Here is a 27,488-nt window from a genome sequence, read left to right as displayed (position 1 = left end):
TATCGAGTAGGGTGTGTGTGTGTGTGTGTGTGTGTGTGTGTGTGTGTGTATACATGCATAATGAGTATCGAGTAGGGTGTGTGTGTGTGTGTGTGTGTGTGTGTGTGTGTGTATACATGCATAATGAGTATCGAGTAGGGTGTGTGTGTGTGTGTGTGTGTGTGTGTGTGTGTGTGTGTATACATGCATAATGAGTATCGAGTAGGGTGTGTGTGTGTGTGTGTGTGTGTGTGTGTGTGTGTGTGTATACATGCATAATGAGTATCGAGTAGGGTGTGTGTGTGTGTGTGTGTGTGTGTGTGTGTGTGTGTGTGTGTGTGTATACATGCATAATGAGTATCGAGTAGGGTGTGTGTGTGTGTGTGTGTGTGTGTATACATGCATAATGAGTATCGAGTAGGGTGTGTGTGTGTGTGTGTGTGTGTGTGTGTGTGTGTGTGTGTGTGTATACATGCATAATGAGTATCGAGTAGGGTGTGTGTGTGTGTGTGTGTGTGTGTGTGTGTGTGTGTGTGTGTATACATGCATAATGAGTATCGAGTAGGGTGTGTGTGTGTGTGTGTGTGTGTGTGTGTGTGTGTGTGTGTATACATGCATAATGAGTATCGAGTAGGGTGTGTGTGTGTGTGTGTGTGTGTGTGTGTGTTGTGTGTGTGTGTGTGTGTGTGTGTGTGTGTATACATGCATAATGAGTATCGAGTAGGGTGTGTGTGTGTGTGTGTGTGTGTGTGTGTGTGTGTGTGTGTGTATACATGCATAATGAGTATCGAGTAGGGTGTGTGTGTGTGTGTGTGTGTGTGTGTGTGTGTGTATACATGCATAATGAGTATCGAGTAGGGTGTGTGTGTGTGTGTGTGTGTGTGTGTGTGTGTGTGTATACATGCATAATGAGTATCGAGTAGGGTGTGTGTGTGTGTGTGTGTGTGTGTGTGTGTGTGTGTGTGTATACATGCATAATGAGTATCGAGTAGGGTGTGTGTGTGTGTGTGTGTGTGTGTGTGTATACATGCATAATGAGTATCGAGTAGGGTGTGTGTGTGTGTGTGTGTGTGTGTGTGTGTATACATGCATAATGAGTATCGAGTAGGGTGTGTGTGTGTGTGTGTGTGTGTATACATGCATAATGAGTATCGAGTAGGGTGTGTGTGTGTGTGTGTGTGTGTGTGTATACATGCATAATGAGTATCGAGTAGGGTGTGTGTGTGTGTGTGTGTGTGTGTGTATACATGCATAATGAGTATCGAGTAGGGTGTGTGTGTGTGTGTGTGTGTGTGTATACATGCATAATGAGTATCGAGTAGGGTGTGTGTGTGTGTGTGTGTGTGTGTGTGTGTGTGTGTGTGTGTGTGTGTGTGTGTGTGTGTGTGTGTGTGTGTGTGTATACATGCATAATGAGTATCGAGTAGGGTGTGTGTGTGTGTGTGTGTGTGTGTGTGTGTGTGTGTGTGTGTGTATACATGCATAATGAGTATCGAGTAGGGTGTGTGTGTGTGTGTGTGTGTGTGTGTGTGTGTATACATGCATAATGAGTATCGAGTAGGGTGTGTGTGTGTGTGTGTGTGTGTGTGTATACATGCATAATGAGTATCGAGTAGGGTGTGTGTGTGTGTGTGTGTGTGTGTGTGTGTGTATACATGCATAATGAGTATCGAGTAGGGTGTGTGTGTGTGTGTGTGTGTGTGTGTGTGTGTGTGTGTGTGTATACATGCATAATGAGTATCGAGTAGGGTGTGTGTGTGTGTGTGTGTGTGTGTGTGTGTGTGTGTGTGTATACATGCATAATGAGTATCGAGTAGGGTGTGTGTGTGTGTGTGTGTGTGTGTATACATGCATAATGAGTATCGAGTAGGGTGTGTGTGTGTGTGTGTGTGTGTGTGTGTGTATACATGCATAATGAGTATCGAGTTGGGTGTGTGTGTGTGTGTGTGTGTGTGTGTGTGTATACATGCATAATGAGTATCGAGTAGGGTGTGTGTGTGTGTGTGTGTGTGTGTGTGTGTATACATGCATAATGAGTATCGAGTAGGGTGTGTGTGTGTGTGTGTGTATACATGCATAATGAGTATCGAGTAGGGTGTGTGTGTGTGTGTGTGTGTGTGTGTGTGTGTGTGTGTGTGTGTGTGTATACATGCATAATGAGTATCGAGTAGGGTGTGTGTGTGTGTGTGTGTGTGTGTGTGTATACATGCATAATGAGTATCGAGTAGGGTGTGTGTGTGTGTGTGTGTGTGTGTGTGTATACATGCATAATGAGTATCGAGTAGGGTGTGTGTGTGTGTGTGTGTGTGTGTGTGTGTGTGTGTGTGTGTGTGTGTGTGTGTATACATGCATAATGAGTATCGAGTAGGGTGTGTGTGTGTGTGTGTGTGTGTGTGTGTGTATACATGCATAATGAGTATCGAGTAGGGGTGTGTGTGTGTGTGTGTATACATGCATAATGAGTATCGAGTAGGGTGTGTGTGTGTGTGTGTGTGTGTATACATGCATAATGAGTATCGAGTAGGGTGTGTGTGTGTGTGTGTGTGTGTGTGTGTGTGTATACATGCATAATGAGTATCGAGTAGGGTGTGTGTGTGTGTGTGTGTGTGTGTGTGTGTGTGTGTGTGTGTGTGTGTGTGTGTGTGTGTGTGTGTGTGTGTGTGTGTATACATGCATAATGAGTATCGAGTAGGGTGTGTGTGTGTGTGTGTGTGTGTGTGTGTGTGTGTGTGTGTGTGTGTGTGTATACATGCATAATGAGTATCGAGTAGGGTGTGTGTGTGTGTGTGTGTGTGTGTGTGTGTGTGTGTGTGTGTGTGTGTGTGTGTGTGTATACATGCATAATGAGTATCGAGTAGGGTGTGTGTGTGTGTGTGTGTGTGTGTGTGTGTACATGCATAATGAGTATCGAGTAGGGTGTGTGTGTGTGTGTGTGTGTGTGTGTGTGTGTATACATGCATAATGAGTATCGAGTAGGGTGTGTGTGTGTGTGTGTGTGTGTGTGTGTGTGTGTGTGTGTGTGTATACATGCATAATGAGTATCGAGTAGGGTGTGTGTGTGTGTGTGTGTGTGTACATGCATAATGAGTATCGAGTAGGGTGTGTGTGTGTGTGTGTGTGTGTGTGTGTACATGCATAATGAGTATCGAGTAGGGTGTGTGTGTGTGTGTGTGTGTGTGTGTGTGTACATGCATAATGAGTATCGAGTAGGGTGTGTGTGTGTGTGTGTGTGTGTGTGTGTGTACATGCATAATGAGTATCGAGTAGGGTGTGTGTGTGTGTGTGTGTGTGTGTGTGTATACATGCATAATGAGTATCGAGTAGGGTGTGTGTGTGTGTGTGTGTGTGTGTGTGTGTATACATGCATAATGAGTATCGAGTAGGGTGTGTGTGTGTGTGTGTGTGTGTGTGTGTGTATACATGCATAATGAGTATTGAGTAGGGTGTGTGTGTGTGTGTGTGTACATGCATAATGAGTATCGAGTAGGGTGTGTGTGTGTGTGTGTGTACATGCATAATGAGTATCGAGTAGGGTGTGTGTGTGTGTGTGTGTGTGTGTGTGTGTGTACATGCATAATGAGTATTGAGTAGGGTGTGTGTGTGTGTGTGTACATGCATAATGAGTATCGAGTAGGGTGTGTGTGTGTGTGTGTGTGTGTGTGTGTATACATGCATAATGAGTATTGAGTAGGGTGTGTGTGTGTGTATACTGAATTAAAGGGGCGCTGTGTAGAATCCTGTATCTAGACCTGCCTTGTCGCGCCAACCTCTTCCCTTACCGAACCAGACCGAAGTACTCTCTAGTCCAGGGAGGTTAACACAGTACTGCGAGTGTCCACAAAGAGGACGTTTAAAAGGGGAATTTCTCACTTATGCACACCAAACAATTTAATAGAAACAGTAAAAATTCTAAAATTAACTTTAAACATTTACTGCAGATGTCTTCTGGTCATTTATGCTTGCATGTATGCTAGTAGTAAAGTAGAAATCCGACATACGGCCCATTTAACATAATCCAATAGCACATAGCTGACTAGCTTAGCTTTGTACCTTCTTCATTCAAGAAAAGCCCTGTTATGATTTGATTGATAGAAGCTGCTTCAAGTCTGGCAGCCACTACCGTAAACACACTACCGTTACCAGAGGACAGTGCGTAAACACACTACCGTTACCAGAGGACAGCGCGTAAACACACTACCGTAACCAGAGGACAGCGCGTAAACACACTACCGTTACCAGAGGACAGCGCGTAAACACACTACCGTTACCAGAGGACAGCGCGTAAACACACTACCGTTACCAGAGGACAGCGCATAAACACACTACCGTAACCAGAGGACAGCGCGTAAACACACTACCGTTACCAGAGGACAGCGCGTAAACACACTACCGTAACCAGAGGACAGCGCGTAAACACACTACCGTAACCAGAGGACAGCGCGTAAACACACTACCGTAACCAGAGGACAGCGCGTAAACACACTACCGTAACCAGAGGACAGCGCGTAAACACACTACCGTTACCAGAGGACAGCGCATAAACACACTACCGTTACCAGAGGACAGCGCATAAACACACTACCGTTACCAGAGGACAGCGCGTAAACACATTACTGTTCTAGAGGAAAGCACACAAACACACTACTTTTCTAGCACATTAAAATACTGCACCCTAAAAGTATATTTTGGAAGTGAATTAGGGAATATTTTACATTTAGAAATAAGGTATCTACAACCCCATTTCCAAAAAAGTTGGGCTGCTGTGTAAAATGTAAAGAAAAACAGAATACAATGAACTGCAAATCATTAAAACCCTATATTCAATAGAAAATAGTACAAAGACAAAGTACCAAATGTTGAAACAGAAATGTTATTCTTTCTTGAAAAATGTATGCCCACTTTTAATTTGATGCCAGATGACAGGGGCAACAAAAGAATGGAAACGCTATAAGAAAAAACTTGGTGAAACATCTCCCAACTAATTAGCCCAGGTTATTTGGCAACAGGGAGAAAGAAACGGAAAGAACTAAAGATTGGGAGGAGTTCACCACTGCGAAAGACTTCAGGCAAATAGTGCAACAATTTAAGAATAACATTTCTCTACGTAAAATTGCAAAGAGTTTGGGGAGCTCATCATCTATGCTACATAATATCATTAAAAGATTCAGAGAATCTCGGTACGCAAAGGACAAAGCCGAAAACCAATATTGGATGGCCGTGATCTACCACAATTGGTCTCCTCAGTTCCCAATGCAGAGTGTTGTTAAAAGAAGAGGTGATGGAACACAGTGGAAAACATGCCCGTCCCAACTTCTCTGAAACATGGTTCAAAGTAGAAAAGCTCTTCACAAACCTTGTAAAAACAATCTGAACACAAAAGACAGTTCTAATTGAAAACAATCTTGTTTGTATGACACCCAAGGACCCTATATTCCATGATTTCAATGCAGACTGATTTTGGGGGGGAAAAGCCCATTACCCCTCTTGGAAGCAATTGCTCTGGGCCACAGTTTATCTGGTTAAACCTGTACAGAACAGTATGTTATCTGGTTAAACCTGTACAGAACAGTATGTTATCTTGTTAAACCTGTATAGAACAGTATGTTATCTGGTTAAACCTGTACAGAACAGTTTGTTATCTGGTTAAACCTGGCGAGCACTCTTGATTCTCACCCCCAGGATTAAGGAAACAGGTTGGCGAGGGACCGATGTTAAGGCATCTCTTCTTTGGAGAATGATTAAATAGAAATGTGCTTTGATCAACACAGGAAGGATCTTAGAATGCATAAGGATTAGGTTTGATTCAGCCTGGATTTGTGGGATGAATCAAAGCATTTTAGTTTGATATTCTACAATTTGTTACATCAACACATTTCTCAACTTAAAATCAAAATATACGTTAATGACCAAAAAAGTAGCAAGAACTCTGAGATAAATAACATGTTCACACCATTTTGAAAATTAGGAAAGTAAGCTGTCTTCTATTGACCTGTGACATCACAGTATTCCATTCCAATCAGAGACCTCCTGTACAGCTTGTAAAAGACTGACCTCATTCATATAAGATAACGACAACTTCACTTAGTTCAAATAAAAAAATATATAATCACAAACTCTTTGAGGTAAAAAAAAACTATTGTGAACCTGGCAATCGAAAAGCAGAAAGTTGGGCAATCTCCCCTTCAGCGGCCACTTGGCCAGGAAAATACAACAGGGCAGGAAAATACAACAGGGCAGGAAAATACAACAGGGCAGGAAAATACAACAGGGCATTGCCATTCATGAGCAATTTTCCATTTTCTACAGCACTGTGTGAGCAGTTATCTGACTTGGAGATCAATGACTAGCATATGCATTTACATGGAAAGTTTGATAGGCTACTAAAAGAGTGGAAGCATCATTTCAGCAAAAAAGATCAGAGGGGGGAAATTCATTCAAGAGGAAAAATGTTAGGGAACAAGCTGGGCTGTTGGCAGCTTCTGTCTGATTCAGGCTACATTTGGATCGGATAGACTCCTGCCAACCTATGCCTTGTATTACAAACTTTTAAGCATAATACAGAATTGTTAAATCCCTAGGTCTAAGCCTATATTCAACCAATGAGTGGCAGACTGTAGCAAAACTGTTGAATAACAACCTACAACAATAACCATTTAAACCCAAAGTGAAAATATTTAGCAACGAAAACAGACATTTTTATCAGACTAATGATTCAAGGCTAGAAGTTAGACTGGGCTATTTAAAATCATTACATATATTATTTAATTTCAGCTGAAACTTATTCAGAAAAAAAAAATCTATGGAAATATATTGTTTAATTTAAACAGCATTTCTTCACCCACTTCCATGCATGCCTAATGACACTTGATTCCCCAGGTCAAAAGCAGTGTAATGAATACGAAATAGGGCTCCATTTGGAAAGCAGGTAATGAGAGCTAAGCTTTGAGGAAACTCTGAGTCATGAGGCCAAAAAGAAGCCTTCCTAAGCAACAACACCTAGGAAAAATGTCTGCTAGTCATCCAAATGCAAAAATATTACACAACTTCAACATGCACCGGAGAGGGAAAAACATTTAAAATGTAGGTGAAACAACAAATCCTCGCTCACATTTCAGCCTCTCCACACAGGAGTGAAACAAACCCAAATAGTTATGAAAGTTCTGTTTTTCAGTTCCAAGTGGTTATAAACAGCCCAACTGCCATCCTCAGAACACTCAACAGCTGTGAAGGGCACCTGTTCCGACACCCTGACTCTAGGGTATAGCTGACGCTGAATCTAGCCTGAGTAGAAGGGCTGATCTAGGATCAGTGCTCTCTCGGAGATCATGAGCATGAAAGTGTAATTGATTCTAGAACACCTCTACTAATGAGACGCTTGCTAACAGGGGGTGCCTTGGCCTCAACTTATACTTCATTTCATGTTAGTGGCTCGAAGCAATCAGGTAAAAATGTAACTAGATGGACTGGAGTTAGAAAACCTTCAGCAAATCCGTCCGTTAGAACAAGGTTCAATAGGACCATCTCTGAGCAGTATAATGACTGCTATCAACATAGCCACGTCAACTGATTAGTTGATGAAAAACAACTACATGTAGGAACGATTAAAATCCCCAACCAGGCTGCGCACAGAGGTCAAGCAAACAGACTCAAAATCCATAGTAAGCATGTAAGTAAGTGGCAGAGTTGAGACATATGCTATTCAACATATACAAACAGACCCAGGAAGAGAACAGCTACGTGGCTTAGAGTATTTACTAGGACTCCACTGCCTTCGTATTTCCCTGATTGTTGAAAATATTATAGTTGCATACAATGAGCTTCAGTTATTACAAGAGAATTCTGTAAACGTCTCTATATGTTCCTTCTCCTATGATTTTCGGTTTTCCAGAAATGGGAAGTAGATCTGTAGTATTATGGGGTAGGAAAAGAAAATCGCTGTGCTTACCTACAACTATCACATTGTACTGGCTGCTATTTCCAGTCAGGTCGCAAGCTAACGTTGGTCATCGAGCTAAAACTTGAACGTAACTGTAACAATTAAACAATAACTTGAACGAACTGCCTTGTCGACACAATCATCAAATCAGATAGTTACAGGTCTTGTAGCTACTAACGTTAGCTATAGGCCCTTTAATATATAAAGGTAGCTAGCTAGCTATGTCAGTAATAATTTAAGCATTACAGGGCCTAGATTACACCTTACTGCAGTAGTTTGTAAGTAAATAGCTAAATTAAACATCTGTACTCGTGCGAAGCTTTGACTCTTCGAGTATTGCCCAACTTAGCCTACCAGTTAGGTTTATGGAAAAACGTTATCACTTAGCTCTCGTTACACGTCACAAGACGGGTGAGATGGCTACAATAGCTTGCTGCCTTAGTAAGTTGAAGTTAGCTACCTAGCTAACGTTATTTAACAGCTAATTAGCCATCTCCACATAAACGCACTGAATAAATCATCATACTCACCACAGTCAGCAGTTTCTTGCTCGGCGACAGCAATGTAACTTTAACAATCCCCCAATGTGAGGATGAAACCTAGAGATCAATCGTCAAAGATACTTCGCTAGAATAGTCAAGCACCTATAGCTGCAGACTACGAGCTAGCTTGACAGCTGGAAAGCTTACCCAGCTAGTTTACAGTAACTAGCCAGCGAGTAACGTCTTAAAATATTGTTAGTTAATCTAAAGATTGGGATCATTAAGTGTTTCTAAACGTTATCTCTCCTAAAATGCTAAAGTACCAACTATTCTAGACACTTTCCTAATCGTTAACCCTGTTCCGTGCATATGAGACTTGGACGAGGTTGTTTAACTGATTGGACAGACGCCATCGTCTCTCGCTCAAAATGTACACAAATCTTGGTACGCATGCGCAGCATTTACATCTCCATTGCACACATCCCATGAATACTATACCACAATCTTTCAATAAAGAAATCAATCCAATAGATATTTCCTATGTCATTCAATTTGCGCCACATGTCAAACATTATAATATTTGACATATACTCGATACAAACACCTAGCAACATTTCATAATATGGGTGGTTGTGGTTGATATAAGCTTTTATGTAATTGCTTTAAATAATTCAACCAAAAGAGGGCGCAGGAGGCTAATTAAAAAGGATCTGAACCTAGACAAACCAGCATCTCGCCCCATTTTATCCGGACCGCGTAAGCGGAGCCGGCCTAGAAGAGCGAATCTCTTACTAACTGACTGACAGACTGAGTCGATCCGTCCCTGATTGGTTAATTACCTTTTGTTAAATTGCGTAGTGGTTAGAGACGTGGGCTACCGACTACCAAGTCCCGCGTTCGAATCCCGTGACAGTTAAGACATTGTGCCTAATGCTCAGGGCAGACAAAAACTTCCCTGGTTATAATTTTATGTAGCTACGTAATAGGAAGCTTAAAATAAAACTGTTCTGGTGGATATTAGGATTTGTTCAGGATAGACAAACACGTCGCTGCCTACACGATTCTCTCGTCTTCACTTGACAAAAAAGTCATTTATCGTCACTTATATATTGATAGATACTCAATGTCATTCACAAATGGCTAATTAGCTGTTAAAATGGCCAGTGGTAAAAGAGGATTTGTTCAGAATAGAAAACACTTCGCTGGCTACAACCTTATGCAGCTATGGGAAGCCTAAAATGAAACTTCACAGTAGTGACGGCCAAACGAGGCTTCATTGGCGTTCTTCTAGCGGCAGGATATTATGCTGGCAGCACTCAGGTTTTCATTATCACAATAAAAGCCATAATTGAAATGTATGTGGCAATATAGTTAACAATCTAGAATGTAAAAAAAAAGCAGACAAGAACAACATTGGAATACACATTAAACATATAAATGGCAGACTAGATTGACAGACTAGATTGTTAACTATATCGCCTTATATAGTTCAATGATGGCTTTTATTTTGAAAAAGAAAATCTGAGTTAGCGCTGCTAGCATAATATCCTGCCGCTAGAAGAACGCTCATCACTAGTTTACTGTTATATTGCTACTATTTCTGGTGGATCTTCGAATTATGTCTTCAGGATAATCAAACACTTCGTTGGCTACACGATTCTCTCGTCTTTTCACTTGACGTAAAATTCCTTTATCGTCACCTATATTGATACAGTAGTTATTGTATCAATGTAATTCACGAATGGCTAATAAGCTTTTAAAACAGCCAGTGGCAAAAGTCATACAGTTCACAGTGGTGGAGGTAAACTCAATAAGAAACGTCAATCAGTTTAACACTATGGTTAATGATGTGTAACGAAATATTCAAACTTAAGTTAATGCATGACTACATTATATAATGTCGATATGCTATATTGACACCTCGCAAATAGTCAGCTCTGTGGCATAGTTATTCAAGACATGTTTTTTTGTTTATCTCCAGGATCATTGGGAAAGTCACCCAGACAAATAAAGGTAATATTTTGTTCTTTCGTATCGAATGTAGTTAATGTAGCAGAGTGAATATAAAATTGTCAGAAATGTAAATCATATTGTACACACACCCAGGAAAACAAGTATTTTTAAATAGCTGTGGTTTGTTACTTTACACCTGTCAAAAGTCAATGAACAGAAACTCATCTTTCACAGGCCCTATACCGTGTCCGAGGAGAACAAGAAAAATGATCTGTTTCAAATGTGTCTGAATATGTCATGTCATTTTTACATCACAGGTTTTGGACCAGCATAGTCAGGTTTCAAACATCATCAGGTTCCTATTCAATGTCAGATTGTAATACAAATAAAATACCTAATAGCATCATTTGGATGGTCACTGTTGCACTTTAGCTTTAATGTTTCCATTGTTGAATTGTCTTTTCAGTGGTCTTTTACCTCTTTCGCTGCTAACCTTTTTACATCTTCATTAATATCTTCATTTGGGAAGTTGAAGGTATACATTAATGTATTTGTGAGACATGTTTATTTAGCTTTTTGTTGCTGTAAATAATGGCAAAGTAATTTAACATACTCAAATCTCTATGTTCTTTGTTGATATAATTACATCAAGTACACTAGGCCTAGGACGCAACATGCTAACTCTGCTATTGAAAGAGGCATCCTCTTGGCTTGTGAGAAACAAATGTGGATTTTTTTTGGTGATTTTTTAGGCAGTTTCATACATTTTAATGAATATGTCCCATTATTTAACACTGAAGATCTGGTTCCATTTGGCATAATGGAGGTAAACAAACATCAAGGAGACATATTAGCTTCATTAAATGGGAACAATTTCTTACTTTTGAGAAGAGTCAAATTATCTGAAGGGTCAATGTGTGTTAAGGTGGACCATGTCATTTGAGGCAGAAGGTTTCCCCCAACATGTCCCCCAGCAGGTGTCCCCCAACATGTCCCCCAGCAGGTGTCCCCCATAACATGTCCCCCAGCATGCGTCCACCAGCGTGTGTCCCCCAGCATGTGTCCCCCAGCATGCGTCCACCAGCGTGTGTCCCCCAGAACATGTCCCCCTGCAGGTGTCCCCCAGCATGTGTCCCCCAGCATGTGTCCCCCAGCATGCGTCCACCAGCGTGTGTCCCCCAGAACATGTCCCCCAGCAGGTGTCCCCCAGCAGGTGTCCACCAGCAGGTGTCCCCCAGCATGTGTCCCCCAGCATGCGTCCACCAGCGTGTGTCCCCCAGAACATGTCCCCCAGCAGGTGTCCCCCAGCAGGTGTCCACCAGCAGGTGTCCCCCAGCATGTGTCCATCAGCATGTCCCCCACAGGGTGTGTCCCCTGAGCAGGTGTCCCGCAGCGTATCCAAGATGTGTCCATCGAGTTCTATTTTTGAGTGTGTTAAAATGTTTGTCAGAGTCTTTCTCAGGTTGGTTCCAGAGCTGGACACGTTTGGTTGCAAACTGATGTAGGATGTGTTGGAATCTTTTAAGACCCATCCAATCTTGTTACAGTGAACCGGCCCTGTGGTCCAATACTTAATGGTCCAATACTGCAGTGGGACCCAGGATGAACCCTAGTGAGAGACTAAAGGGGAAATGTGTATGATTTTTACTGTACTCCTAGCATGAACACAAGCAAAAATGACCAGTAAACATCTGCAGTTAATGTATTAAGTTAATGTTTGAAATAGTATTTTTCTACAAAATGAATCAGAGTGCCTGACATATTCCCCTTTTTAACTTTCTCACCGGTCCGTCTATCAGTTTGCATTGACTTGTAATCTCCTTATAGGCTAATCGCTTTATACACTAGCAGTTCCATTCTTTCCAGCTTAAATCACCCTGGTCTCACTTGGTAAGGGAAAAAGAGGAGGAAACTAGTCTTTTTTGTATTGCCCGCTAGGAAGGTCCCAGCGACTGCTAGCTAGAGACTGTGAAATGTGTGAGTTGAGCAAGCAGGCAGTGAGCTTGCCCTAACACGTCTTGATCCATGTGACTTTCTGGTGATAATGAGGTGTGTGTGTGTGTGTGTGTGTGTGGAGCGGGGGGTTATCATGATTCTTTGGAATAAATTGGACATGATCACATTGGGGGAAGGAATGAAAATAAAGGTCTTAAAGAAGGAATTGTATGAAATAAAAATGAAAGGATGTGCAAAGCAAAATCCAGATTGTTACTGAATGTATATGGACTAAAGCAGGTGTAATAAGTATCACCAAAGAATGGGAAACATGTATCATTGCTATACAAGTCTGCAGCACATTATCTGCAACCCAATTGCCTGACTTGAGCCTGAATCACTGAGTTGAATCACAAAAGGGATCTTAACGACGATGAGAGGTACTGTCTAGCCATCGTCAAATTTTTATACATCAAATTATACGCTTTTTATGTTTCACTTCCTGACCTCATTTGAATGTGTACTGTACTGTATATAGCCATGGAAAGTAGAACAGCCTATATTTCGCCATCTTGGTTCCATGGGTCATGTGACTCATTAATTTTTACCATAGACTTTTCAGAAAAGGCACCGGTTGTGAATGTTTACAATGATCAATCAGTTCACGAAGCTATCAAGTGAGCTATCACCTTCAAAGCTCGGAAATCACGATGGCAAAATGTTGAAATATTGGGGAAAAGTAAAGGGTAAGATTGTGTACCTTTCGGAGAGTGAGTGGGAAAAACATTTTGTGGTTCGTTATTTGCGCTGCAGTGTATTATTTGCGTCGATTTGCCAACCAGATCCATTTTTCTTGCGTGCCCAAATGTGTTGCGTGACCCCCCGGTTTACAAATTAAGCACTGGTTACTAGCTATATAGTATGCAGTATGTACAGTTAGCTCTGGAAATAATTCGACACTGACGCAAGTTTGGTAATTTTGTCTGTTTACCTAAATATATTCAAGTTAACAGTTAAATAATGAATATGGGCTTAAAGTGCAGTCAATCAGCTTTAATTTGAGGTTATTCACATCCACATTTGAGGAAGGGTTTAGGAATTATAGCTTTTTAATATATAGCCCCCTCCTTTTGAAGGGACCAAAAGTAATTGGACAAGCTCAAAAGCTGTTTCATGGACAGGTCTGGGCTATTCCTTTGTTATTTCTTCATCAGTTAAGAGGGTAAAAGGTCTGGAGTTGATTGCAGGTGTGGCATTCACATTTGGAAGCTGTTGCTGTGAACCCACAACATGCGTTCAAAGAAGCTCTCAATGCAAGTGAAACAGGCCAACTTTTAGGCTGCAAAAAAAAAAATCCATCTGAGAGATAGTAGTAACATTAGGAGTGGCCAGATCAACACACTGGTGAGCTCTGTAACACAAAAAGGCCTGGACATCCACAGAAGTCAACAGTTGTGGATGATCGTAGGATCCTTTCCATGGTTAAGACAAACCCCTTCAAAACATCCAGCCAAGTGAAGAACACTCTCCAGGAGGTAGGCATATCATTATCCAACTCTACCATAAAGAGAAGATTTCAAGAGAGCAAATACAGTAGGTTCACCACAAGGTGCAAACCATTCATAAGCCTCAAGTATAGAAAGGCCAGATTAGACTTTGCAAAAAAACTTGTAACAAAGCCAGCCCAGTTCTGGAAAAGCATTCTTTGGACAGATGAAACTAAGATCAACCTGTACCAGAATGATGGGAAGAAAAAAGAATGGAGAAGGCTTGGAACGGCTCATGATCCGAAGCATACCACATCATCTGCAAAACACGGGGGAGGCAGTGTGATGGCATGGGCATGCATGGCTACAAATGGCACTTGGTCTCTGGTGTTTACTGATGATGTGACAGAAGGCAGAAGCAGCCAGATGAATTCTGAAGTGTATAGGGATATACTGTCTGATCAGACTAAGTCAAATTCAGATGATTGGATGGCGCTTCACTTTACAGATGGACAGTGACCCAAAACAAACTGGAAAAGCAACCCAGGAGTTTAAGGCAAAGAAGTGAAATATTCTGCAATGGCTGAGTCAATCACCTGATCTCAACACGATCGAGCATGCGTTTCACTAGCTGATGACTAAACCTAAGACATAAAGACCCACGAACAAACATTTATTACATTTGAGCCCCTGAAATAAAGGGACTGTGTATGAAAATGGTTGCAATTCCTAAACGTTTAATACAATATTTTGGTTCAACCCCTTGAATTAAAGGTGAAAGTCTGCACTTCAATTGCGTCTCGGTTTTTCATTTAAAATCCATTGTGGTGGCTAACAGAGACAAAATGATGGTGTCCAAATATTTCCGGACATTCTCAAAACCACTGGACGAAATTAGCTGAATTAGCTACCACTTTGGAGCTAAGGCTTGTGGTTAGTGTAGTTTTGGGGCTCTTAGAAAAAACGGAACTGAAGGTAAAACACGAAATTTGAAACTTACACAACCGATTGCCACTACGAATAGTTTCACCCTCTTAAGAAAGAACAGAATGTCTACGTTGCACAGTGATATAGGAATCCTTCATTTTTAAAATCTCCATGGCTCAAAACAATGGATGTTTTACTTCCCGAACCTCACTTTCCAAGTCTATTCATTACCCAGTATAGCATGTAACTTTTTTTAAAAATTGTATTTAATTATTTTTCTCTTTTTTTGTTGTTTTTGTTCAGCATGTAACTAAACATACAGTCGGCTTAACCGTGCTACGTCGATCTGTGTTGCCATGTGGATTTCTGCGCAGTTTCGCTTTGTTCTGGCTCTGTATTACTTGGTATCGGATCAAACCCCACATTTATTATATCGCACACCCCTAATAGCTTCTACCTTTTGAAAACCCCTGTATTTGTCAGCGCTTGCAGGTGCATGCCAACAACCTGCTCTACAAGTTTGGGCTCAGATTTGACAGTTAAAAAGGGTAATTTTTTTTCTCCAAAAATACATCCTAATAATCCTCTCGTAGGAGTTGGCCCATCCTAGTTGAGTGGAATGTCCATTTTACAGTGACATGGTTTTTCCGCGGTATTCATTTTGTGTTCTTGATTTCAATACTAAACGGACACCAAGTGCTTGCGTTTGTATATAGGTAGAGGTTTGTTTAGGTAAAAGGCACATTTCTAAATTAAAAGAACTGGATTTTTCCACACAAGGCACGTAAATCCTATGAGAATTGTGGGAGCCTGTCCTCCTCAAACCGATCTTACAAACAGAGGTAATTAATGAACAAACAATATAATGTTTATGACAGTCCTATATAGTAGTCTTATTGCATTCAGTACACATTATTTTGTTTGGAATGTACAAAAATGGCTCTTTAGAAAGTGTGTCAATACTGTAAATATATTGGCTTTATATTTGTCAGAAAAGTCTTCTGTGGGAAAGGCATGCCATTGTAACTCTGAACGTAAGACGTTTAACATTCAGACATGCTCTCATTTTACCGCCAGTGTCTGACCTCTGCTAACTATCCAGATTGGATGCGTTCGGTGCCTGTAGTTGCTGTTGCTCTGACAACCCACGCAGCGCTTTCCTCTCAATCAAATGTATTGTCTTTGCCGCTCTCCGCTTATTAACACCCATGTAGAAGACCCTAAAGTTCTCCCCGACAAAGAAGTATAGCAGCGGATCCAGACAGCTGTTCCCCGCTGCCAGGCACAGAGTGATCACAGCTGCTTTACGCACAGACACAATGTAGCCACAATCGTCCCCCTTGATCTGGCCCTCAGCCTCCAGGTGGATGGTACGCGTGATGTGGTACGGCATGTAGCACACCAGGAAGATCACCAGGACGATTATGACCAGGGACATGGACCTCTTGTAGTTGGACATCGCCCCCTCTTTTCTCCTCAGCCGCAGCAGGTTGTGCACCACGAATACATAGCAGATGGTGATGATGGTGAAGGGAATGATGAAGCCCAGCAGCAGGGCGGCGTGATTGGCCACGGCAAGTGTGCGGAGGTTGGTGGAGTTGTACTCCGGGTTCAACTCCAGGCACCGGGTTCTGTTATTCACGTCCATGACGGTCCCCGAGGTCAGCATGGGGATGGAGGCCAGCGACACCAGCATCCAGACCAACAGGCACACCAGCCAGGAGCTCCGTCCGCCCTGCATGCTCTTGTACCGGAAAGGCTGGGTGATGGCGATGTAGCGTACTATGCTCAGCACCATCAGGAAGTAGATGGTGCCGTACATGTTCGTGTAGAAGACGTAGGACATGATGCGACAGGCGGTGTCTCCGAACACCCAGTTGAAGTTGTGGATGTAGTAGGATGCCCTGAGAGGCAGGGAACACACCAGCATCAGGTCCGACAGGAGCAGGTTCATCATGTACAGGTTCACCGGCGTCAGGCCCTTCTTACTCCTCCACACACTGACGAAGAACCACAGGGAGATGAGGTTGAAGATGAGGCCGAGGGTGAAGATGGTCAGGTAGGTGGCTGGGTAGACGCTGCGTTTGAATGTGCTGATGGAACACTTGTCTTCCATGTTGACTGATCGATTCATTATGGAACATTCATTCCTAAAACACAGAAAGACATACGGAGTGGGGGCTAGAGAGATGGAGGCAGATAGATAGAAAGAGAGAGAGGGGGAAGGACTGAGGTAGAACTCAAGAGACAGAGAAGGAGAGAGAAAGAAATATAGGGTCATAAAAATAAAGAATACTTGGTTAAGCACAGAAGGAGAGATTGGACAAGCAAAAACATACAAAAGTATGTTTAGGATACTGTCTCTAACGTTTACAAAACTGAATATTAATGATTACACAACTTTTGTCCTCGTCTCTTACCAAACAAGACCAGTTGTAGTTAGTCCAGGGTGGTTTATGGTTGGGGGGTAGTATTATCTAGTCCAAGGTGGTTAAGGTGGGGGGTTAGTATTAGCTGGTCCAGAATGGTTCGGGGGGGTAGAGTACTGTGAATGTCTACAGAGAGTATCGCCTAACGGTGAAATACAACCGTTACTGTAATGAAAGCTCCAGTTGAAAGCTTTTTTGGTACGAGTCATTCAAACCCTGTCTTTCTAAATTCATGTTGAAGGTGAAACCTTTCCTGTCAGTCATTCTGCCATTAAGCAAGAGAGTTAACTGTAATTATAAAGCACAATTCAAACATCAAAGAAATTCAATTTGCTTTAAAAAGAAAAAGAAAAAATATAGAAATACAATAGCAAAAACACAAATACTCAGATGAAAACAACATCATAATAAGAAAACAGAATAATAAGATAGAAATAGAATAGAAACGGGGTCAAAACATAGGAAGCTGTAAAAGCTGTAAGACTGAACAATGTGGTTAAGTTTAAGTGCTCAGTCAGAGGCACGTGAAAAGAGAAATGTTTTTAACCTGGATTTAAAAGTTGATACGTTTGGGGCTGGCTTCAAGTTCCCAAGCTGAGTTTGAGGGCACTGCACAAATTCTGTTGCAAATGCAAATTGGAACAGACCCAGGTCTAAGCCCTTTCTTTCAGAGCACATGTACCAATGACAAAAAGCAATAAAGTGTTTGGACTGTCCAACTCCTAAGAATATAACAGTAAGTCTCAAAACAAAACTCTGATATAATTGAATATGTACCTACCTGTGATTACTCAAAACAAAGAAGGATCCTCAGTGTTCTGCAGGAGATACCAGAGGACGTTACAGAGAGGAGCAGACAGAGCTGAGTACTGCTGAGAAACTTCCAGTTTCCCAGGTTGTTTGTACGCTAACACTTGCATTTTTTGTTCAACCACACCCCTTCATGTTGGTCTTTCCAAGGAAATGGACTGCACCTCATTCCTTTTATGGCTGAAAGTAATGCTAGAACAGCATCTCTGTCCTGAGATGTTTACATTCCTATAGTTAATGGAGCCTCATTGAACGCAAGACTGTGCCATGCTCATTGCTTATATGGACACTGGCATACTGGCATTCAATGTACTGATGTGTTTGGTAGGAAACAGGGTGACGGAAACTGGTTGCAGCTGTTCAAATTACTCAATTATCAATTATATTAAAAAAAAAACTAGTGTTAATTACCTAGTGTTACCTTTTCATTGTGACTTTTCCGGTTTTAACCGAAGTGAAACTAACACAAAGTTTGTTGTTAATAGGCAGTTATGGGTAATAAGCTGTTATGAGTAGAGCACAATAGTCCCATAAAAACCACACTGATCATAATCATATTCCCAGCATCCTATTTCACAGGTAGATTGTTTAGGATTTTTTTGATAGCTGGGATTTTACTATCTAAACTGGTGCTAGACAAAGGTAATTAACATGCATTTCTTTTACAAACAAATAAAATCTGTTTACACCAGGAGCTACAGAAAAGGTCTTTCCACTTCAAATGGCTGAGCTGGTCATCTGCTGAAATGAGTGCAGTTTGTGGGGGAATGAAGATTGTCAACATTCGATTAGCTTACTTCGGCTTGATTTCATTCTGAAGTACACATCACTTCACAAGCCAGCATCATGTGATGTGCAGGCCTGATGGGTCCTGTGTGATGTGCAGGCCTGATGGGTCCTGTGTGATGTGGAGGCCTGATGGGTCCTGTGTTATGTGATGTGCAGGCCTGATGGGGCCAGAGTTATGTGTTGTGGATGCATGACAGGGCCAGTGTTATATGATGTGCAGGCCTGATGGGTCCTGTGTTATTTGATGTGGAGGCCTGATGGGGCCAGTGTTATATGATGTGCAGGACTGATGGGGCCAGTGTTATGTGATGTGCAGGCCTGATGGGTCCAGTGTTATTTGATGTGGAGGCCTGATGGGGCCAGTGTTATGTGATGTGCAGGACTGATGGGGCCAGTGTTATGTGTTGTGGATGCATGACGGGGCCAGTGTTATATGATGTGCAGGCCTGATGGGTCCTGTGTTATGTGATGTGCAGGACTGATGGGGCCAGTGTAATGTGATGTGCAGGACTGATGGGGCCAGTGTTATGTGATGTGCAAGACTGTTGGGGCCAGTGTTATGTGATGTGCAGGACTGTTGGGGCCAGTGTTATGGGATGTGCAGGACTGATGGGGCCAGTGTTATGGGATGTGCAGGACTGATGGGGCCAGTGTTATGGGATGTGCAGGACTGATGGGGCCAGTGTTATGTGTTGTGGATGCATGACGGGGCCAGTGTTATATGATGTGCAGGCCTGATGGGTCCTGTGTTATGTGATGTGCAGGACTGATGGGGCCAGTGTAATGTGATGTGCAGGACTGATGGGGCCAGTGTTATGTGATGTGCAAGACTGTTGGGGCCAGTGTTATGTGATGTGCAGGACTGTTGGGGCCAGTGTTATGGGATGTGCAGGACTGATGGGGCCAGTGTTATGGGATGTGCAGGACTGATGGGGCCAGTGTTATGGGATGTGCAGGACTGTTGGGGCCAGTGTTATGTGATGTGCAAGACTGTTGGGGCCATTGTTATGTGATGTGCAGGACTGATGGGGCCAGTGTTATGGGATGTGCAGGACTGATGGGGCCAGTGTTATGGGATGTGCAGGACTGATGGGGCCAGTGTTATGTGATGTGCAGGACTGATGGGGCCAGTGTTATGGGATGTGCAGGACTGATGGGGCCAGTGTTATGTGATGTGCAGGACTGATGGGGCCAGTGTTATGGGATGTGCAGGACTGATGGGGCCAGTGTTATGTGATGTGGAGGCCTGATGGGGCCTGTAAAGCAGGTGTTCCCTAACCCACTGTGTTGGGCTAAAACAGGGCCATTCAAGTGACACTGATGATGTTTTTTGTATTGGCATAAAATCTAATTTTAATGATTACATTCATAGGATATGTCCTGTAAAAGGAAACACTTCACTCTGGGTGTTTGTGCGGGTTTGAAATTATCAGTGTGAGAGACTGTGTTGGTCTGTGTGATAGTGTTCACGTTTTTGTGTGTGTGTGAATTGGAGTGTGTATTAGTGTGAAACAGTTGCAAATCAGGCATTTAGTTCAATTGAAGACTGTTATACATTTATAATATTTAAACTAGTGCTGTGTAAGTTAACACGTTAACATTTGCGATCAATACAAAATGCGTTTAGCATTTTTTCATATTTGAGCCTCAGAGCCATCCATAGTAAGAGGCTGACTTTAGTGGGAGCTGTCAAGATCGCATGCATTTTTTGTTTACCGTTAACTTGGGAGTTGACTTGACCTCAGTGCTTCACAGGCATTATTTTTCAATATATCATTTTTTTTCAATATATTCATAGGCATTCCTTTTGTGAATTATGTTTACTCAGCACTAGTTTAACAACAATAGGCTTAAAACGCATTAGTTAGTACAATGCATGTGAGGAAATTGGAATACTGTATCTCTCCTTGTGTCCCGCACCCATCTCACCACCAAAAACCCATCAAACCGGAATGCTAACTGTGTCTCCCTTAACGACTGGCTCCGAGGCGCTGTGTTGTGTGAATCCACCTGCTAACACTCTGCTTGTAGCATGGTAAGTTGTCATTATTTAATGTTTTTTTCTAATCAAAGCTAAGCATTAATATTTCCACCAAAGCATATTTTAATAGTGGAAGTAACAAACAATATATTTTCCCTGCATGAATTACAGATCTCCCCTGATTAATGTTTGTAAATGACATCTCTAGCCACCATGACTACCTTATGTCTTTGCCTATTCAAGTAGCCTACTTCATGCATTTGGTTGAATTTGGGAATCATTTAATAGAGACACGTATTAGAGACAATAATAATAATAACAGAGACACGTATTAGAGACAATAATAATAATAGAGACATGTATTAGAGACAATAATAATAATAATAGAGACATGTATTAGATCAATTAATAATAATAATAGAGACAATAATAATATTAATATAGACATGTATTAGAGAAAATAATAATAATAATAGAGACACGTATTAGAGACAATAATACTAATAATAGAGACAAGTTTTTGGTTGTGGCTAACCATAATATTTCAGGAAATCTAATGTTTACAGGACCCCACCTGAACCCCATTCTAACCACATTTCAGCCTAAACATCAAAGGACAATACCTTGACCAGTTTAGGTGTGTAATTCAATGGGTTAAATGCCTGCACACCATGTAGCTGTCCAGATAAGAGGGGCTGATATGTGTTTTATACAGTAGCCTAATGTAGCAGTTATTGTCCTTGGTGCATTAATTAAGAGAACAGTATGAGATGGTAGAACTACGGGATCATAGACCAGCAACCTTCTATTTAGATTTACATGGGCTACATTTAGATGCAGCCAGTTATTGTGGTAAATTATAGACTGACATTGCATGTATATTGAACTAAATTAAGGGCTGTGACAACTTGCATTTATTTAATTCCAAGTCGAGCACTGACCATGGTTTGCAATAAAACACAATATGTATTTTACATAATACACTGCTTTTTAAACATAAAAGTGTGTATTAATGGCAAAATTTGAACACATTCTAAAATTACGATTAATTGCGATTAACTACAGAAGATTATGCATTAATCACGATTAATTATTTTAATTGTTTGACAGCACTAGTTTAAATACATGATGTTGACAACTAGTAAATGTTTTATTTGCTAGACAGAAAATTCACCTGGGACAAATGTACTCTCTCACACATACAACCACAGCCTTGCAGACCTTTGGCATTCCATTGGTCAATTTGTTGAGGTCATTTGAAGAGATTTCACCTCAGGGTATGGCATGGCATTGCAAAATGGAGTGATAGCCTTCCTTCTTCCAGATCCCTTTAACCCTGTACAACTCTACCACTTTACCACCACCAAAACACCCCCAAACCATCACATTGCCTCCATCATGCTTGACAAGCGTATCATTTTATTTGGTCTGTGTCTCACAAATGTGTCTCACAAACCTAGCTATAACACTTTTTACCAATCTTCCTCTGTCCAGTGTCTGTGTTCTTTTGACCATCTTAATCATTTCTTTTTATTGGCCAGTCTGATATATGGCTTTTTCTTTGCAACTCTGCCTAGAAGGCCAGCATCCCGGTGTTTCCTCTTCACTATTGATGTTGTGACTGGTGTTTCGTGGGAGCTATTTAATAAAGCTGCCAGTTGCGGACCCGTGAGGTGCTAGTTTCTCCAGCTGGACACTAATGTATTTGCCTTCTTGCTCAGTTGGGCACCTGGGCCTCCCACTCTTTCTATTCGGCTAAGAGACAATTTGCTCTGTTTTGTGAAGGGAATAGCACACATCGATTTTCAGTTTCTTAGCAGTTTCTCCCATAGAATAGCCTTCATTTCTCAGAACAAGTTTCAGAAGAAACTTCGTTTCTGGCCATATTGAGCCTGTAATCGAACCCACAACTGCTGATGCTCTAGATACTGAACTACTCTAAATAATGGCAGGTTTTTGCTTCTTTAATCATCACAACAGTTTTCAGCTATGCTAACATATTTGCTAAAGGGTTTTGTAATGATCAGTTAGCCTTTTCAAATTATAAACTTGGATTAGCAAACACAACATGCCTTTGGAACACTGGAGTGTGATGGTTGTTGATAATGGGCCTCTGTACACCTGGGTAGATATTTCATAAAAAATCTGCCGTTTCAGCTACTATAGTCATTTAGAACATTAACAATGTCTACACTGCATAAATTGGATGTTATTTTAATGGTCAAAAAATGTCTTTCAAAAACAGGTACCTTTCTAAGTGATCCCAAATTTGAATGGTATGTACTTTTAAAAAAAACATACAGAGGTTTCTGTTTGTCTGTTTTCATTGAAACAATTCCAGAGCTTTTCTTGTTGAAACATTCCCCTGGAATGTTTGACGTTACCAGAGGCACTGGTGACATGTCTGCTATCTTCCCAACATACTTGGGACCTTTCAAAACAATCTTGCAGGTGAAAATGTGTTTGCAGTAGGATTGGTAAATGTGTTTTGTATTTTGTAATTTATTTTCAGTTTTCCCTGTGGCTGCTGACCCTTCTAATTTTCTGGTAGGGGTGGTCTCAATACAACAAGCATGAAAAAAAGTTTTTTAAATTAATATAGAGCACATCTAGGGGCTAGCTAAGTTCAACAAATTATGTGACTTTGTAAAGACAGTTGTCTGTTTTTATATTTAAGTAATTTTGAGCAATTTACATATTCTGACATCTGAATGACGTTTATTTACTTATTGGTGGGGTTGTTGTGCAGGAAATGAGTACATACTTAGCTGATTACATGGAAGGTCGATTACACTACAGACAGGCTAACCCGCTTCCCCCTTCTCCCAAAAGTGACTGAGCGTGTTCATGGCAAATGTAAGGAACTGAAAATGGTGCACTCAAAAGATCCCAGTAACGTTTGGAGCCCCACAGACAAAAGTCTGGTTCTGTACCTGTATGCGGAAGCAATGGCAGTAATTATGCAAAATGTACAGTGGTACAGTGGCTAACCAGCCTTATAAGTCTTAAGGCACCTGAGATTTCCGGAATTGTGTGTGGCCTCCTGTAGAATGCAAAGCGGAAGCATTTCAGTTTGGTACGCTGTCGTGTTTATGTAGTGATCAAGAGTATTCCAAGCTTCTTGAAGAATTTTTCAGAATTGTTTTTTAAACTGGCTACTTTCCCCACATGGCTTCATTATATATTTTTTAATGTGCCCATTTCTTAATTTGTTCACAAGATGAGTTTTCTTTGGGACAACAAAATAAATGACTAATGCTTCTCCAGGTACATGCCCATAGCTAGATCCACCGTCATGTCAGTGGAAAGCTACTTAAGAAAAAGCATGTTTGCGTAGCTTTCCCATGGTCCTTTCCCAATTTTTCAAATTGCTTCTGGATTTGTCTAGAACACTGCATACAGCAACTTGCTGTCTCTATGTGTCAGGAATTAGAATAGGCCTAGTCAAATGGAGCTTCCTCAACCAAATTAATTTGCTTTTGTCATAGCAAGAACATGTATTTCATGGTGTTCTGAGGCCTAAATAGAGCGACGTGGGGTTGAAAGATTATCATGAGAAGCATTTGGTTTCCACTTCAGGGCACACAATCTTCAGCATATTATTTGAACGGGCCCAGACCAACTGCCTTTTTTGTTTTGTTCCAGAGAAACCACAGGATCACTTCACTGTTCCTCCTGCACACCCCATTGGCCTAGTGGCACGTCAGTGATACCCAGGAGCACTACTTTGAACTTTTAGCACTCCAACATGTGAATAGGATCCAACCAATGGAATGTCTGTAAATGGAAGATGATTAGGTTCTAATGCAGATTAGACGACTTGGCCCAAGGGCGATGACAGACAACCGCAAATTATTATACTGAGTGGTAAACCTCCCCTGGAGGACAACTATCAAGCTCACAGTTTTGTTGTAGCTTTAAATTAGTTCACCCGAAGGAGCCAATCACTGGCTAGTTGATAATTAGTTGACAAGTAGATTCAGCTGCATTAGCTGTGGAATACATTGTATATGCCATACAATAATACATGAAATTGCTTGACAACGGTCTGCCACTGTTCCACTAATACGAGACAGGACAGTCAAGTAGCCAACAAACTGCCAAACACTAGACTCATATTTCAGCCTAAACTTAAATTAACGTCAAAAAATAGTCAAAAAATAGTTTTTGGTTTTATAAAATATCGAGATTTGAAAAGCTATAGCAAAAACGTGTGCTAACTGGCGAAAGTTAAGGCAGATGGTAAAAGTGACGTACAGTAGGTAGGATGTGTAGTTTGATGGCGTTAATGTCAACGCTTTAGCTATACTTATAATGGCAAATAATGTGTTGTGACAGTCAAGTGTGTATTTATAACAGGTGAGGCTGTTAAAACAATATATTGAATGAAACAAGTGTTTGTGGTTATAGACTACGCCAGAAAATAACACAAACTATGAGACTGGTTTGAACACGTATTTTGTACTCTACGAGGGGGCGTGGCCACGTTCATGTCTCCACTAACACTGGTGTTGGATTCTGCTTGCTTCCGCTAGCTTACCAGATAAAGAAATAATTATCTGTACTGTATTTGCATGGTTTGATAGTTCCTCCTTGTGTTACTGAGATGTGATTCGTTCTACAAATTGTGCACTTTCAAAATGTTAGGTTGTCGTCCGATAAGACTACGTTGTTGACGAATAGCACACCAAAGCAGGGGTAAGCTAGTCTACGTATCGTATTAGCTAGTTAGCCAGCTCTCTTGAAAGCATACTGTGTAGTGCACCTCCTTATCGGTTGTGCATGTTATTAGTGACTGCTCCTATCCAATAATAAACCGTTACGCTGATTGTCAGTACCTAAGCTATTTCACGTTAGTGTGTTATTAGTGTATGCCCCGTTATCTAGTAACATTGGGAATATTTATGAACATGCAAGACATTGTGGCATATAACTAGTTTGGGAACGTTCAATTATTGACAATTTCAGCTGAGTTAGAGGGCTAACGTTAGCTAAGGTAGCTTGTCAAACGAGTTACAAGCTAAGTACCCCTTACCCAGTTTCTTGCATCTTTTACTAGCTAAATTAGCTGGTCTGATGAAGTTGAAATTCCCGTCTGTTTAATAAATACCGTTTATAATAAGATTAGCTAATAGCAATTGACAGTAAACAAGAATAGGCCTGAGATGAGCAGGTACAAGTCAACCACCTCAGTGTTGTTGAAATGTAGCTACTGGTTTCTCAGTTTAGTATCATCAAACCGATATCTGGCTACTAAGAAACTGAAAATCAACTCAAGAAACTAAATTATCACATCTCTTATGAATGTTATATAATATGGCTTTTCTGACAGCAGTCACAGATTTCTGCTTCTTGGAAAGTGCTTAAATTGTCTTTCTGTTTTCTTATCTGCCAAAACATACGTCCGGTCTTCACTTTGACAAGAGGTTTTATCTTACTTGTGGTTAAGTTTAGGATTAGGATGAGACTTAGAGTTAGGGTTAAGTTTAGGTGTTAAGTGTTAGGTTTGAGGTTAGGGTTAAGTTACAGTTAGGTTATTGAGTGTGGGGTTAGGTGAAGTTATTTTTAATGGTGCTGAATTGCCAGTCTAAAACCTGAGTGTGTACAGAAGTTCAGTAGTGGTATCCTGATGTGCATAGCATGTCTTACTGCCAATTTCCTAGTGGAGCATGCAGATGTAACAAATAGGTCTGCTGTCTGATAGGCTAATGCCCCCCCCCCCCACCCCCGACACAATTTTTTGTAAGTGTGTGTGTGTGCATGTGTTTGTGTTCTCCACCAGCTGGGAGGTAGTATGCTGGACGTGGGGAAGTGGCCAGTGTTTGCCCTTCTGCCTCCAGAGGAACTGCGTCTGATCCGACAGGCCTGTGTGTTTGGCAGTGCTGGCAATGAAGCCCTTTATGTCACACTCAATGACGAGGTATGTATGACTCTAGAATGGGGGGGCATCCCAGGGGTGGGGACACTCGGTGACTGGGGCACGTGTGTCACTCCACTCTGCCCTGTCCAACTTCAAACCAGGGGCTGTGTGTCGAATTTCACTATTGACTCTATTTAGTGCATGACTTCTGACAGTGGGGAATGATGTAAAAGAGCAGTATGCCAGATTCAAACACATGCTGCAGTAGTAACTTTACACCAGATGCTTCACTACCGGATTACCAAATGCCAATATTTTCACCCATTCTTGTGGCCGTTTGGTCTATGATGTGTATAATAACTGAGGAGTTGGGAAACTCCTTTTTATGCCCGACTCATCCTAAATTAATGTTACTCTTTTACTGATTAGGTCCAGCAAATAGACTGGGGCTAGGTCCAGCAAATAGACTGGGGCTAGGTCCAGCAAATAGACTGGGGCTAGGTCCAGCAAATAGACTGGGGCTAGGTCCAGCAAATAGACTGGGGCTAGGTCCAGCAAATAGACTGGGGCTAGGTCCAGCAAATAGACTGGGGCTAGGTGAGAATATATATTGCATGATTTCTAAACAGGTTAACTTTTTGCACAATTAAGTAATAATAGAAAAATAGCCTCTATAATGTGAACAATAAAGGTAAACTATATTTTTTTCAAGATGTAGAATATTGTTTTTAGCTGGCTGGGGTATCAACAAAAATTACACATTCATGTATTTCTCAATTAAATGAAAGTCTGGTTTTATATTGTTGGTAAACCCTTCCGTTCTGAGGATAAAGACACTGAACATTTGACTATAATTGGTTCTATGACATTGGAGAACATTGAAAGGGAACGTACCCCAGTCCTCCCTATGTAATATTTCT

At 41.3% G+C, this 27,488-nt stretch overlaps 3 protein-coding genes and 1 long non-coding RNA gene across 9 annotated transcripts in view; 2 read left to right on the top strand and 2 right to left on the bottom strand.

Annotated features, from left to right (window-relative positions):
* The window catches only part of fndc3a (fibronectin type III domain containing 3A), a 94,190-nt gene extending 85,362 nt beyond the window's left edge, over positions 1 to 8,828 (bottom strand). The window contains exon 1 of one of the 2 annotated variants that reach the window (XM_029119395.2): positions 8,446 to 8,828. The gene's annotated coding sequence lies outside the window, so the exon portion shown is untranslated. Of the gene's footprint in view, positions 1 to 7,924; positions 8,045 to 8,445 lie in introns of those variants that run through there. The other variant, XM_029119396.2, reaches the window with a different exon arrangement.
* Positions 7,506 to 11,347, top strand: LOC117594901. The gene is made up of 3 exons (XR_004576194.1): positions 7,506 to 7,645; positions 10,379 to 10,410; positions 10,585 to 11,347. It is a non-coding gene; the product is annotated as an uncharacterized LOC117594901 (long non-coding RNA).
* Positions 11,348 to 11,603: 256 nt separating this feature from the next.
* Positions 11,604 to 27,488, top strand: part of rcbtb2 (regulator of chromosome condensation (RCC1) and BTB (POZ) domain containing protein 2) — a 28,726-nt gene continuing 12,841 nt past the window's right edge. The window contains exons 1-2 of one of the 4 annotated variants that reach the window (XM_010864357.5): positions 11,604 to 13,031; positions 26,491 to 26,628. In XM_010864357.5, the coding sequence (XP_010862659.1) occupies positions 26,503 to 26,628 (126 nt within the window). In that variant the 5' untranslated portion in view covers positions 11,604 to 13,031; positions 26,491 to 26,502. Of the gene's footprint in view, positions 13,032 to 24,976; positions 25,068 to 25,181; positions 25,407 to 26,490; positions 26,629 to 27,488 lie in introns of those variants that run through there. The other 3 variants (XM_010864355.5, XM_010864356.5, XM_020046729.2) reach the window with 3 other exon arrangements.
* cysltr2b (cysteinyl leukotriene receptor 2b) lies at positions 14,574 to 18,067 on the bottom strand. 2 transcript variants are annotated; one of them, XM_010864354.3, is made up of 2 exons: positions 17,910 to 18,067; positions 14,574 to 16,927 (listed from the first exon to the last, which is right to left on the bottom strand). In XM_010864354.3, exon 2 carries the CDS (start codon positions 16,831 to 16,833, stop codon positions 15,790 to 15,792), a length of 1,044 nt encoding a protein of 347 aa, XP_010862656.1. In that variant the 5' UTR covers positions 16,834 to 16,927; positions 17,910 to 18,067; the 3' UTR covers positions 14,574 to 15,789. The 2 variants fall into 2 exon arrangements, with proteins under 2 accessions (XP_010862656.1, XP_019902294.1); XM_020046735.2 differs by having other exon boundaries at positions 14,574 to 16,880.

This window comes from Esox lucius, chromosome 1 (genome assembly GCF_011004845.1).
Source record: "Esox lucius isolate fEsoLuc1 chromosome 1, fEsoLuc1.pri, whole genome shotgun sequence".
NCBI lineage: Eukaryota > Metazoa > Chordata > Actinopteri > Esociformes > Esocidae > Esox > Esox lucius.
Note: the sequence above shows the minus strand (reverse complement) of the source record. Positions and strands in the feature narration are given on the sequence as shown.

Coding starts and splice junctions, on each gene's coding strand:
- cysltr2b (XM_010864354.3), bottom strand. CDS start 16,833: ATGAATCGATCAGTCAACATGGAAGACAAGTGTTCCATCAGCACATTC.